General features: G+C 41.2%; 1 protein-coding gene across 1 annotated transcript; it reads right to left on the bottom strand.

Annotated features, from left to right (window-relative positions):
* Window positions 1-946: 946 nt before the first annotated feature.
* LOC101783363 (putative GTP diphosphokinase RSH1, chloroplastic) lies at window positions 947-12045 on the bottom strand. Its single transcript, XM_004984381.4, has 24 exons — window positions 11757-12045; window positions 11414-11625; window positions 8879-9055; window positions 8172-8237; window positions 7972-8064; window positions 7633-7764; window positions 7417-7518; window positions 7239-7316; window positions 7090-7161; window positions 6168-6275; window positions 5961-6058; window positions 5418-5478; window positions 5264-5326; window positions 5122-5178; window positions 4940-5041; window positions 4666-4824; window positions 4417-4548; window positions 4254-4340; window positions 4108-4179; window positions 2912-2998; window positions 2384-2834; window positions 1979-2040; window positions 1707-1775; window positions 947-1529 (listed from the first exon to the last, which is right to left on the bottom strand). Exons 1-24 carry the CDS (start codon window positions 11782-11784, stop codon window positions 1437-1439), a joined length of 2661 nt encoding a protein of 886 aa, XP_004984438.1. The 5' UTR covers window positions 11785-12045; the 3' UTR covers window positions 947-1436.
* Window positions 12046-13997: the final 1952 nt, after the last annotated feature.

Below are 13997 nucleotides of genomic sequence, written 5' to 3' on the forward strand. Positions count from 1 at the left end.
CCCACACGGTCGCGTGGGGGCCAAGCTGCCCGCGAATCCGAGTTGCCAAGGAGCTTGCTTGGACCCCACGCGAGCTGAGGCGGTTCGAATTTGGATCGGGGATGGTTACTGCTTTCTTCTTTCTTTCTTCAGGGTTGCTAATGCTTCGTGCCGGCCTAATCATCCGATCGTGTCCAGACCGCGAAGCCTGCGATTGGTCACCACTCACCAGATGCAAGTATGCGGGGGACAAATGCAGGTGCCCTTTTTTTGGCGTTAATACATGCAAATGCAACATACGGAGTAGCACATAGTAGTGTGAGTATTCTCGTAATTCGAAATGTAAAAGAATAAGAAAAAAATAGAAAAGTTCTAAAATTTCCGGTGCAGAGTTTATGCGCGCTAGTCCAAGAAAAATCAGCGGGGACCTATCTTAAAGAAATCGGATCCAGTTTTGAGTTTCTTCGGTGCTGCAATGCAAATCGGAGCACAAGCTCTCACAAATACAGTCTTACAGATTTCTTACCAAAGCCTTGCCACCAATGCTGACATACATGAACACGACCATTGGCAACATAGGCAATTAGGCATATGGCGGAAAGTTGAAATGGAGACGCATATGTACAAACACAGCACAACACTCTTGTATTGTTTCAGTGTCGTTGCAGTTGATTAACAAGTCAATTTTTTCACTACATAAATCCGCAGTAGTTTCTCCCGTAAAATGTTAGATGTCAGCATTCATCAAGTACTGAACCCTTCTTTCTGGAAAGATGGACTAGTACATGAAACTTTTCCGTTCCCTCTATAAAGAACAAAGCAACTACTACTTTCTTATCGTCATCTAATTATACAATTAATCATTCACAATCCAGCTGCAAAAATTAGCAGAAGCGTAATATCCCATATCTAGTTTAGGACACCATATTCATACACACCAGATGGCAGGTTATTCAAACTGTGCATATCTCAGTTAAACTGTGCTCAAAATTTTCCACTGCAAAATTGAAGCTATACAATAAAATTTACAGGCAGACTACGAGAATAACCAAATACGGACAAAATTTGGGAATTAGAGTTCCGGTCAAAATTCTAGCTGCACATTTAAGTAGACAACTAGTATATGCAAGCCACATAAGTGGGAGAACAGCCTTTAGCAATCTTTTTTAAGGCCTTCTGTATAATCCAACAGATCCCTGCACTAACACTCTAACAGTACCCTACTCGCTCTGCTATGTACACTCACATTTAGAATGATGCATATGTCTGGTTCTAGTTTGCTTGCCCTCACTGTCTATTTTGACAGAGAAGTAAAGGGCTCCACTCGCTCACCAACCATGATCTGACCAACAAAATTATTGAGCGATCCATGTGGTGCTTTCAAAAGTACCTCCATCTTGGAGGAGATAATGGTGAAGGGGTGAACTAATGTGGTCACACAAGTCTCCTGATATCCACTAGCACTCAAGAACACCCAATGGACACCAGCTACATCCAACGGACCAACCAAGAACACCAAGAATCATGTCAACACTTGAGCATGCACTGACCTGCAAGTACAGAGATTATTTAGGTAGAATGCTCATGTAGAACAACATGCTTCAAAGACAAATACTACCTCCAGTCCTGAATGCATGGTGTTTTGGACAAACAAAACATTTTATTTGTTTGTTCAAAATGTCACGTTTTAATGACTGGAGGTAGTTGTATCAATTAAGAAAGCATACCACATTCTCATAGCTTCCCTCAAAATGGAACAGCACTACACCCATTCCCCTCCTTTTATTAACTTCAGCCTGGAAAACACGAGAACTAAGATGATCAGGCACTAACAATACAAAGAGCATGTATATCCAATTAAGTGGACGAAAAATGCAGTAAAATAGCTAAATGGCCATTGTATAAAGTACCGCACAACTGCACAAGACCAAAAAAGAAAAGAAAAGAAAAGATGGACATTTCACACTGTTAAGAATCTAGGAAAGTTCAGTTCACGTACCACACAAGAACATATGGTAATTCCACAGGCTGTTAAAGCCGATGTAACTTCTGCCATCATCCCTGTGAATGTCACCAAATTAATCCACGAGATTTTACAAACATTACCAATCAAAGATCAATAAGAATATAGCAAACATAAGGAATGATTAGTACAAAGCTAGTAGCAGCTACAAATAATAAGTATTTCATTTAACGAAAGAAAAGCAATAGAATGTACAATTGTCAAATCAGTATCTTGAAGGAGGATAGGCAAAAAACTATGCACGGAGAGCACACAGTAATTGCACTTGAACATGTTTGCAGTAAAGCTCAGATATTAATTTAAGGTAGAGAGGATACGAAGATCAGTAATTCAATATAAATTTTCTGTTTAGTACAACAGTATGGCATTGGAATAGATTACCTTTTCGGTCAACACAGGCTATGCAAAGCCATTGGATAGAGCTGCCTTCTGTATTATGCCAACCAGAAATTTTACCAGATTTCCAGTGATCCAAACCAGGAAAAACGTCCTTGCAGGTGGAATTGCCAGGGCGCATTAATTCACTGAAGCTATCACCTCGAATTGTAGAATGACCATTAATTTTGATGCCCAGTTCCTTAACAGTTTTGTTTTGCTTCCCATTGACCTTTGGATGGACATTATTAACAGGTAAAAAGCCATCGCTACTTTTGTTGACAAAGGATAATTTATCTGAATTTAATATCTTCTCCCAGTTGAATTTACTATCTTCCTTCTTGGTGCTTGGAATTGAAAGCTCACTGTCACTTTCGTCTTCAATATCAGCAACAAAATTATTGACTGCCTCAGCAGTAATTTCAGCAGCAGAAAGGGCAGCTTGCTCCTTTAAGAACTGGATAAGGAAAAGATTCATTACTGCAATCATCTGATAATGTAGGAAAATAATTTTAAAATGATAGTAGGACATACTTTCATAATTTTGTGTCTAGCGCTGCGAGTTTTGGCGTGCTGTAGCCACTGCTGGTGACGCTGGAATGCATATTTACTAGATAATTTCTGAAATAGGAAATAAATACATTGAGTTGATCGGGATGCTCATGGATATAATACATTTTCGCCAATGCAATTGCTCCCTTGAAACCTTCCTCATAGATGCAGTGCGGTAAAATGAGGAGCATCGTGATACTTCAAACATATATGTAGTCCAGATATGCATCCAAATTGTTATAATATCAAAGCAATGTTTTAAAAGACAGTTGCAGTTAGTGGGCAGTAATCACACCTTTATGCACTTATGCAGGTCAGTAGCCTTGAGGGCTCTTGATATGTTGATTAAGGGCATTGATATCAGATTGGTTGGGCTACCCAGTGCCATAGGTTAAAAAACCAACAGATTTGTTGATTTGCTTAAAAGACCATGCATGCAGTGAGACCAAAAGTGCAGCACATATGTCCTCTCTAGGAAAAAGAAAGTAACGTTTTGTTGCATGGAGATGCTATGATGCACGCATGCATCCACATTCTGATATATCAGTCAGAAAAGAAGCAAGATATCATGAATCAGTTAGACAAGAAAACACGGAAAGGTCCATGCCGATCCCTGCATGTACAATCTCTTTTAAACTCAGTATGCATGTACAAGAAGTGCCACAACCTCATGTGACCTATCAAGGGAATTATCAGTTATAGCTAACTCGCTGGGTATTCCAAGGTTTGCATTTCAAGTACAGTGGTTGTGGAGGAGAATGTAAAGATTTATGAAGGCCTGACTTGGTAAAAGCTGGAAATGCCCTTTTGGGAATCAACAAGAATCTTCAACACTCAGTAATTGGCATATTTATATCCTTCCGAGAAGGTTGTCATACTGCACTATGCATTTCTCTCCAATACTACCTCCAGATAAAGAAAACATGACGATTTGGACAAATAAAACATTTCGCACATGCTGGTAATATTCTTGTATAACATTTCAGAACTATGATCATACAGAGGTTCATATTAGGAAAACAAATTTAAGAGCATAAAGTGACCAATAAGCATGTAAACACTGCAGAAGTTTGACAAAACCAAAATTGCACCTTGTATGTGTGTATCTTGACATTGCAAAAAATAGTAAAAAGTGTAGAACAGAAAGAAACTGTGTGATCTATGAAAGGAATACTGACATCATAAGTTATAATCTCGACCACTTCAGCATTTGCAAGTACATGGATTGGTGAAACTAGATTGCCATTCACCTGCAAAAGAGCATATGAAGACAATAATGTAATCCATCATTAATAATGTATTGCCATTTTTCTTCGTGAGATACCTTTGCTGCAACCATTTTGTTGCCGATTTCAGTATGGATCAGATAAGCATAATCAACCACTGTGGCTCCCTTAGGCAGATTTTTAATCTACATGTAACAGCAAATTTAGACCCCAAAAAACAGTATATGCTATTAAGTAATGTCTCCAAGTTCATTGCCTCACCTCGCCTTTAGGAGTAAACACAAAGACACGGCTTCCCAGAAGATCTCGGGTGATAGTATCAACAAACTCCCTAGAACTCATATTACCAACAAACTCTTCTTGCCATTCGCGGATTGCATTGAGCCAACCAATCTATAAAAGATGGTAAGCTATTCAAAATTTTCCCAAGCCCACTGGTACTAATATTTAAGGGAGAAGTACAATAAGCTTTGAAAACATTAGTATGATTATATTAAATAACATTAATACCCTCAGAGCAAAGCCTGTATTATTGAGGCAGATTACTTTTCCCTTGGAATTTCTTCCACTTGATATTCCAGGGCGAACAGGTCCAGAAACCACCCCTCTTCCACTGTAATGTGCAGCAATGCCTCTTTCTGCTATTAAATCCATATCTTCTGTTCTAATCTGCAATATGGTTAGAATTTTAAACATAGGTCATGATGAGCAACACAATAAAATGCTTTCCTTGCTTGAGATTTGCCAGTTTAAATTTAATAAATTAATTAGTATGCAGCATTACCTGAACTTCCAAATGGAACATACTTTCATTAAGAAATGGTATCACTGTTGTGTGTAGACTTTGGTAGCCATTAGGTTTTGGAGTTGCAATGTAATCTTTCACCTGTTGGCACAATTGATCACTAGATAAAACTGTATGATTCACAAAAGAACATCGAATAGGACAAAAAACAGATAACTCACAGCTTGAGGAATGGGTGTCCATATGCCATGAACAAGACCAAGAACATGATAGCAGATCTGAATTGAATTAAACATATTTGTGACTTGTGAGCCAATGACACATTCACTGATAAGCAATATAGTAATTTGTTGTTAGTTGTACCTGTTGCGCAGTGCACAATGGCCCAACACCATTGCAGGATTTTGGTTTTATGATGATCCGCAGCTAAGCAAATAACATGTAAGGTATGTTATTTTACAAATACAGGACATTCAAAAGGGTAATATAAATAGTATGGAAATTCAGAAAATCGTACCTGAGCAACCTGGTTCACCTCATTTATTGAACTCTTGGATTTGAGCGTAGTTTTGTAAATGCTGAAAGATGGCTCAAATAATAAATAATCCACCAAATAAACAACCTTACACCATATTACTAACTAAGAATCAAAGAACACTTGTGCCATTATAAAAAATATTTTTTGATTGATCTTTTGGTTTAAACTGCAATTGAGACGCATGATTAAGCAAATGAGCGTGCAGAGGCCACTGTACCACAAAGTATTATCATATTATGGAGTGATTTTTGGTCAGCAATGAATGTGATCCGGTGTCCAACCCTCTTATAAAAAATAACTGGTGAAAATGTGTAGCAAACTGGTAAATTGTATGATCTCATAGGAAATGAGTTGGAAAATTCTGTAAGGTCTAGGGAATACTTATAGCATGCCAGCACTACAGCAAGCAGAGACGGTATTAATTCTGTGATAATCTGATTCCTCATGAAAATAGATAGAACTCTCTTGGGAGTATCAAGCCAGCAGTACTTTTAGTTTCATGATGAGATGGCATGCGCTCACCTGTAGAGCTCTTTGTAAACTGAGCGCACTTCTGTCTCAACACTCACAAGATCAAGAAACTGATCCTCACCAATCTTTTGCCTTAAAATTCTATTTGCCTGGAATTGAAAAATCACAAAGTAATGCCATCCATTGCAAACACGAGAGAATGATGCTGAACCATGCAGTATCAATCGTAACTTATAAGCTAGCAATCAAACACAGCACCTCTTCCAATTCCTGTTCATGGGCCTTGTACAAGTCTTCAACTCTTTTCCTTAGTTCAGCAAAACCAATGGGGTTCACGTACATGAAGGATAGATATTCCAATTCAGACTACAAAGACAAGAGCTGCTGGTCAAATGGAAAGCACTAAGAGTAAAACATCAGATATAGGATTTTTGTGCAGATACTCCACAGATCTACAGAGAGTGATATACTGATATATGCCTATATGACAAAGAGACACTTTTGGCACTAATTCTAATCATAAAAACAGCAGTATGGGATCACCTATTCTAATCATAAAATAGAGTGCACAAGTCTTGCTTTGGTCCCTCAATTTTGAGAGCTAGGCCGTTCCCAACCTTGAACACCATGATTAAAACCAGCAGCAAAGATTAAGAGACTACTTTAAAAAGTTTAGGGGTTGGAGTGGACTATTATTGCAGTAGAGGGTGTGAATACTAGAATTATTCCTCAAAATATGTGTATAAGAAAGACTTAGGGACAGCAAGTGAACTATGACTTTATTATATTTTGTTTCTAAGAGTAAGGCAGAAATAAAAATATAGGACCAGATCTTCTCTTAAACAAGGGATTCTGTCATTGGAGAAGGATGACAATGTAGAGCTGAAACAAGTAAATATACAACACTTGTATTCACGTATAGGGTGTAGGCAAGTCAACAAGTTGTGCAACAGCTCTAAAGATGAGAGCAGCAGGCTATTGAGAATTTGACTTATCAGTGATATAAAAGAGGCAACATGGCACTGAAACCAGCTACTTTTAAATGATGCCCAAAATTTTAACAACAAAAAACATAGGCAGCATATGCGGCAAAATAGAACGAGCTGAAAATAGAATGAAAAAAGCAATATAGTATTAAAGTTAGCTCTTATAGGTCCTAGGCAACACAAGCAGCAGATACCTTTATTCGGTACATCCCGAGGAGTTTTGCTAGAGGTGCAAAGACCTGCAATGTCTCCATGGCAATGGCATACTGCAAAAAGTTGTGCTTAGTGCTTAGAATGGAAGTACGGTGCAGGCATATCTCAAATCACTGGAACAAGAATTCACCTGCTTGTGCTGAGGCATATGTGTGAGAGTACGCATGTTATGCAACCTGTCTGCCAGTTTGACAATGATCACACGAACCTACAGCATTGTTTTTCATATATTTTTTTCTTAAGTAAGCGGTGCGAAATAAATATATTTTTTCTGATAAGATAGTCCATATGGGATAAAAAAAGGATACCTCTTCTGTCATGGCAAGAAACATCTGCCTTAGGTCTTCTGCTTTAAGATCTTGTTTCGAACTACCCTCACTTTTGCACTGAAGTTTCCCCAACTTAGATACCTACATTTAAAATGGAGCATGTTTTTTGTGCTCAATTTACTACATAATCCAAAAAAATATATCATAAATTGCAGCCATAAAAAAATAGAAAGATGTGAGTCAATGATAGTGTACCTTTGTCTCTCCTTCAACAATACGACGCACGGTTGGACCAAACTCATTCTCTATTCTTTCAAAGGTAACCACATCTGTATCTTCAACAGTGTCATGCAATAAACCAGCAGCAATTGATTCCCAGTCAAGTTCCTAATTGTGCCAATAGAGCAGCATAGAACTTAGGTTCAATGTGTATACTAGGGACAATTAAAGAAATCGCATCATCATAGTGTCAATGATCCCAGTCAAGTTCCGAATTATGTCCAATGAGACAAATAAAGCTTAACTTCAGTGCTACTAGCCCCTAGGGAAACCCAAGGAAAATACATCACCAGTGTCAACAATATTACTACTCACATGCTCTCCAAGAATACGAGCAACTTCAACAGGATGAATAATGAATGGCTCTCCACTTCGCCGTTTTTGTCCACTGTGTGCCTCATATGCCAACTGCAGTCATTAGTGAGATATTATGATGCAGCCATTTCCACATAAACCAGAAAGTTCATAACTGTTTTCTCAAATAGCATGGAAGGAAGATATCGTGTATAGTCTACCTTCAAAGCATCATGCACAAAGTTTAACTCTTCAGGTTGAAGATACGAAACAACTGGTTTGAGATCCTGCTACATATACAGAAAAAAGTTACAATTCACTAGGATTGAAATCGACTCTTGCTTCACATAAGGAACCTTAGCGGTTAGCATTAAAGCTAAGCCTTGCTTCACCTAAGAACTAATCTTAAGTAGCACTTGACGAGGTACGATTGCACATTAACAATATATTTTCAAACTCAGAGGAGCAAATATGTACTACCAAGTTACAATATACGGGTGACACTTGGCAAAAGTGGCATGGTTGCTGAACTGAATGCATTGTGCTCAGCCCAGAACTACTACATTTTTAAAAAGTTCTCAAGGAGCTTGGCTTCTTTCTTCTTCATTTTTAGTTAAAACATGTGTTGGCACCATGGAAGAGAAAATATTTTATGGTGTTTGACTACCAGGAACAGAATAGCTCCTTATTCCATGCATATTCTTGAATATTTATGTGAAGGTTAGAGATACGATAGCGAGCACTATACATCATTTCTTTAAGAAAAGGGAAAAGCCCAAACACTGTTGTATTTTCACTAAAAAAACATCTCTGAATGGTAAAAAAGTAAAAGCTGCAGAGCAAGTTGAGGGATTTGATCGAAGCTTGAAACTGTAGATGTGCAAAAGAACACATTAAATAAACTCAATGTAATGATTCAATGACACACCTCCCACAAAGTCTCTGGGGAAATGAAGAAGGATTCAGATGATGAATAGCAGTAAGTTCTCCATGTTGGGTTGACAGAAGTAGACCAAGGTCTGAAAAAACTTTCAGAGTAAGCAGGTGATGGACCATAACCAAATCTCCCTTTATTGATGTCTTCATCCAAGGTGATGTGCGGTAACTGAAAAGATAAGCGACAGGCAATAAGATTTTTTTTAAAAAAACTCAACTTATAATCAATGAAAATGTGACTGTAGAAACGTATAAATGTAGCATGCTAACCAATGGAAATGTGACTGTAGAAACTAAAGATGTAGCATGCGCAGAACAACCATATTTCGAAATGGGGTTAAAAACTCACAAATTAACTATATGATCAGCATCATCACCAAGGTAGAGTATAAAGCAAACTGATAACCAAGGTTGAATGACGGGTATCATCGCAAGCTCTTGAATTCTACTTAGTTATATTAAGAACATTGGGACGTCTTTTGGTAGTGTTAAAATCTCCTTTGGACATGTCATCAGAAACATAGCTCCTTAAAGTGCTTAACCTTCCTTTCACAACTAAAGGGCCGACGCACTCCAGTGTAAGAACAAGATGGGTCACAACCAGCCTTTTTCATCGAAAGAGTGGTCCCAGTATGGTTCAACCATTTTCTGTCTAGCCCAAAACCAATCAGCCCTGCTCCTTCCCCACACTATCTAACTTATCCACATGCCAGAATGGCATTCCCTTAGCATCAGGAAGCATCTCTGCTGAATCTTTCCAGTTGGCTTAATCTGAGGTAGTAGCAGAGTGACCACAGACTTATACCTTTTCGTGCTATCTACCAGTTGCAGTTGTCAATACACCAAGGACAAAACTGAATTAATAGATATTGTACTAGAGAACATAATCCTGTAGTTTGGCGTGACTATGCATTCCAGGGGAAACTGGTGATAACAGTGGATGAACACAGAACAGAACTTAAGATGGTTAATACATCCTCAAGGAATGGTCTTATTGGTGTGGAGCCATTCATAGTTTTGTGGTTCTAAGAACTTAAGAAGAAAACAACCTCAAGTTTGTTTGTGAGGTTGCAAAATTCTTAGGAGCACAGCTAGTTTTCCACCAAATATTTGGCTACAGCAATTACAATAAATGCTCTCAAAATCTGAAGCATTGTCAAGTGGAAAGCTAAAAAATGAATGAAGAGTTTCCTAGCAAATGTTGTGTTACCTTTTTGGGGGCTCAGGTGAGTTACTTTTCAATCATTTCTTTATGGCTTAAATGGTACCAAAGATTAGCCTCTTTGCACTAGAAACTGTTCATTAATCCTCTTATGCTCTGTGATCAAATGGATGCCATTCTAGAATGTATGCTTCAAGTTATTATATTCACCACTAACACACATAAAGCACTAGATTGCATGTGTGAAATGAGCTAATGTCTAAATTACACCTATTTAGTAACAGAATATGTTTCAATTACATCTATTTAGTAACAGAGAGAGCACGTGAACTCTAAACCTATTTAGTAATTAGAACCACATAGAGTATGCCTACTATACACCTATTAAGTAACAGAAAGGGTATAACCATGTTTAGAAAGCAAATACACAAAACATAGAAAAAAAAGGGTCAAGGAAGGCAATAGAAAACTGTCATGCAAACCAGATGGCAAAGGTGACGAGCAACAGTATAAAGGCATGTCAGTTATTGATTTATTGAGCAGGGTACATGGAAAGAGTGTAACTGCTATGTAGGTGATTACAGGATGATTGACTACTGCAGGGAGGATCAATGAAACTGAATCTGTCCGGAACTTGTTTACCTTGAAGCATCAAAATGCTATGCCATGCATGCAAAACAAATTCCAGGTTGTGTTGTTCATTAAACTCAATTACAGAATAAATGGTCCCTTTAGTCTTTTGCTAGAGTAATTGTGAATTATTATTCAAGTGGATGGAATGTAATGCTGCTGCTGAAGATATAGCATTTAGCTAGTCACAGTAGCGAAAACATGATTGCCACAAAAGGAACGAGCAATGCATTTTGCTAGCTTATAAATTTAAATAAATGATAATGATCTATGCTCTAAACCCAATCTTTCATGAAGTCATGCGCAATCACTATACTTCGCTCTCCAACTCATAAATATATTCTACCAGCATCGAACGGCGCTTACCAAAACCAAGAGAACATCAGGCACTACGCCTAATCGTGATCATGCCAGGTAACCAAATAAATGCATATTCTATTTTTGAGAGGAAATAAATGCCTAATAATGAAATAAAACAGCTAACCAAACAATTGCAAAATAAAAGAATAAAACTGCAAGGAGAGGGCATTTAAATTATTATCCTGCATGAACTAGAAGCTAGAGGGATCAGTTTGAAGTCAGATAAAAACATGTTTGCTACCAGAATGGAGTAGTAGGCCACTACTTCCAGTCAGTCGGCCCTAAGTAGGCAAAACACAAAATACATCCCACGAAATCCATATCCACACTATGGCTCGAAATAACAGAAACAGCAAGAGAGCAGCAGCGACGCACCGAGTTGTTACTCCGACGCGACCGCCCACGCCTCCTCCAGCCGCCTCCGGCCTCGGTGTGGCCGCAGGAGGAGCACTGCGCGGTGCTGGCGAGGGCGCCCGTGAGCGCGCGCGGCGCGTTCCACGCGCACGAGAGCACGCTGCATTCGTAGGGCCTCCCACCCCCCTTCCACGAGGCGGCCCTGCACGAGCTCACGCACTCCAGCGACGACGCTGCACGCGGAGGCACCACAAAAGCATCAGGGGGCGGCAAAATCGAGAACCCTAGGCAGCGCGACGGAGCCAGCAGGACCGAATTGCGCGGCTGCAGCGGGGGGAGGGATAGCGGGAGCGGTGCCCGTTACCTGGCACGGCGGGAGGTGGGGTCTGCATGGCGCGGCGCGGCGCAATCTTATCGGCGGCGCGGAGGCCCTCGCCCGGTCGACGCCGCCTCCAGTGGGGGCCGGCGCGAATTGGGCGCGGGGAGCGGCGAGTCGGGTCGACACCGGGAGAGGAGGGAGGGGGGGCTTTGCCGAGGGGGAAGGAGGGGAGGGAGGGCGGAAGAACTCGAAGAAGGGATAACACGAGACGGAGGCCACACAAAGGCCGCGGCCGTGGTGAAATGGAACAGGGCGGATGCGGGGTGCGGGTGCGTGACTGCGTGCGTGCCCTCCTGCCCTTTTCGCTGGGTGCTCTTGCTCTGGACTCCGCAGCTCGCCGGTCTCTGCTTCTATTTTCGTCTCGCCGTGGCGATTTTAATTTGATTGGTTTTTATCTGTGGACTTTTTTGTCTGGTCTCTCCCTGCCGGGATGGCGTGGATCACTGGATTCTAGCGCTCCGCTCCACTTGTATCGTAGCTGCACAGCTGCTCTGAGCTCACCGCCGCAAGTAGGGTCTGAAAACGCCTCGCTTCGTGTCTTCATAATTCAGGCTGTGCAAATGAGGGTGTTCTGAAAACGCCGGACTTTAATAATACGTTTTTCGACAGAACTTAGTTGTAATGATCCGGAGAATCTTGTTTGGGAGAAAAAAGAAAAGAGTGCATGCGTGTCTTATTCATCATCATTCAAACAGTCCAGCCTTTTTGTCCTCTGACTAGCAAAAGAAGAAATGGTATTTTCCATGATCACATGGCCATTTCATGTGTAGCCAACAGTTACATGTGCAAAAAAAAGATAGATTATTTGCGGTTCTCATTATGTGACAACATATAAAGAAGTGCTGCTCGTAGGGCATGTCTTTTTAAGAACAGGATTTCTATATCTTCGATAGATCACAGATGGGAGTAGTATTTTCCACAGAAGAGCAAGGAATCAATAGGACAATAGCTGTAGGTTCGTAAAGGTGTTTGCCTTTGCGCTTATCTTTGTTTGCCATAAAAGAGCGAGAACGTTCAGCCGATACTATGAATAAAACAAAGTTTGTGAGCGGATTTGATTCTTTTATGGAAAACATCCTAGTGTTCTCATGTAAGTTCTGATTTTTTGAAGGAACCTTGATTCCCTTTACGTGCGGCCTATACGAATTAGGGGTATGTTTCATTGGCACCACAAAATGTCATGTTAAAAGTGTTTGGTTGCTAGCTACATCTTTAATTAATGTGACAATCATACTGTTGTGGCTCACATATATATCATGCACTCATTTTATAGCCAAATCTTGCCACAAAGTGTGGTGATTTTTTTTTTGCCTCAAAAGCTATCACACGACAAACTTCTAAGGAAAAAGTTCAGAAACCTTTCAAAGACAACCAGACATGCTCTTTCGATTTACCCTCCCTCCCTGTGCAACCACTACTAGGAAAATCCCCATCAGTACCGGTTGGAAATCCCTTTAGTATCTGTTTTGTAACCGGTATTGCTACTCCGGTACTAAAATGGGACCCCTTTAGTACGGGTGAAATAACCGGTACTAAAGGGTATTAAAATTTTTTTAAAAAGAAATCCTACCCCCACCAGCTTGAGCCCAACCCGCACCCCCCTACCCGAGCTCCCCTGCTCGAGACTAAGCCCTCCTGCTGCTGCCCGTCGCACCCTCCCGCCGCCGCATCCTGGATCAGAGAGAGAGAGTGAGTGAGGGCCCCTGCATCCACTCGCCCCGCCCTCCCACCACCACCGCCCTCGCGCCGCCGCTCCCACCACCCGCCATCGCCCGCAGATCCGCGCCACCGCCTCACCTCGCCCCGCCGCTGCTCCTCACTGCCGGTGAGGGGCGAGCGGAGGGGGGAGGGGAGGGGAGGTAGACGGGGCGAGCGGAGGAGGGAGGACGGGAGCGGAGTGGGCCGTGGTGCACAGGCGGAGGGGGCAGAGAGAGAGGAAGGGGGAGGGGAGACGAGGAGAGGCTATGGACCGTGCGCAGGCGGAGGGGGTCGGGATGGGCCAGTCAGGCCACCAGTGAACGAGATAGGGCCCTTTAGTACCGGTTGGAGCCTCCACCCGATACTAATAGCTCTCAGGCACATTAGTACCGAGTGGAGGTACTAATGGGTAACCTTTAGTACCGGTTGGGGGCTCCAATCGGTACTAAAGAGGCTCACGGGGAGCTATCCGTTAGATCAGTACTAATGTGAGCATTAGTACCGTATGTAAACCCAACCGGTACTAAA

The sequence above is a fragment of the Setaria italica genome, chromosome IX (assembly GCF_000263155.2).
Source record: "Setaria italica strain Yugu1 chromosome IX, Setaria_italica_v2.0, whole genome shotgun sequence".
In the NCBI taxonomy this organism is placed as follows: Eukaryota; Viridiplantae; Streptophyta; class Magnoliopsida; order Poales; family Poaceae; genus Setaria; species Setaria italica.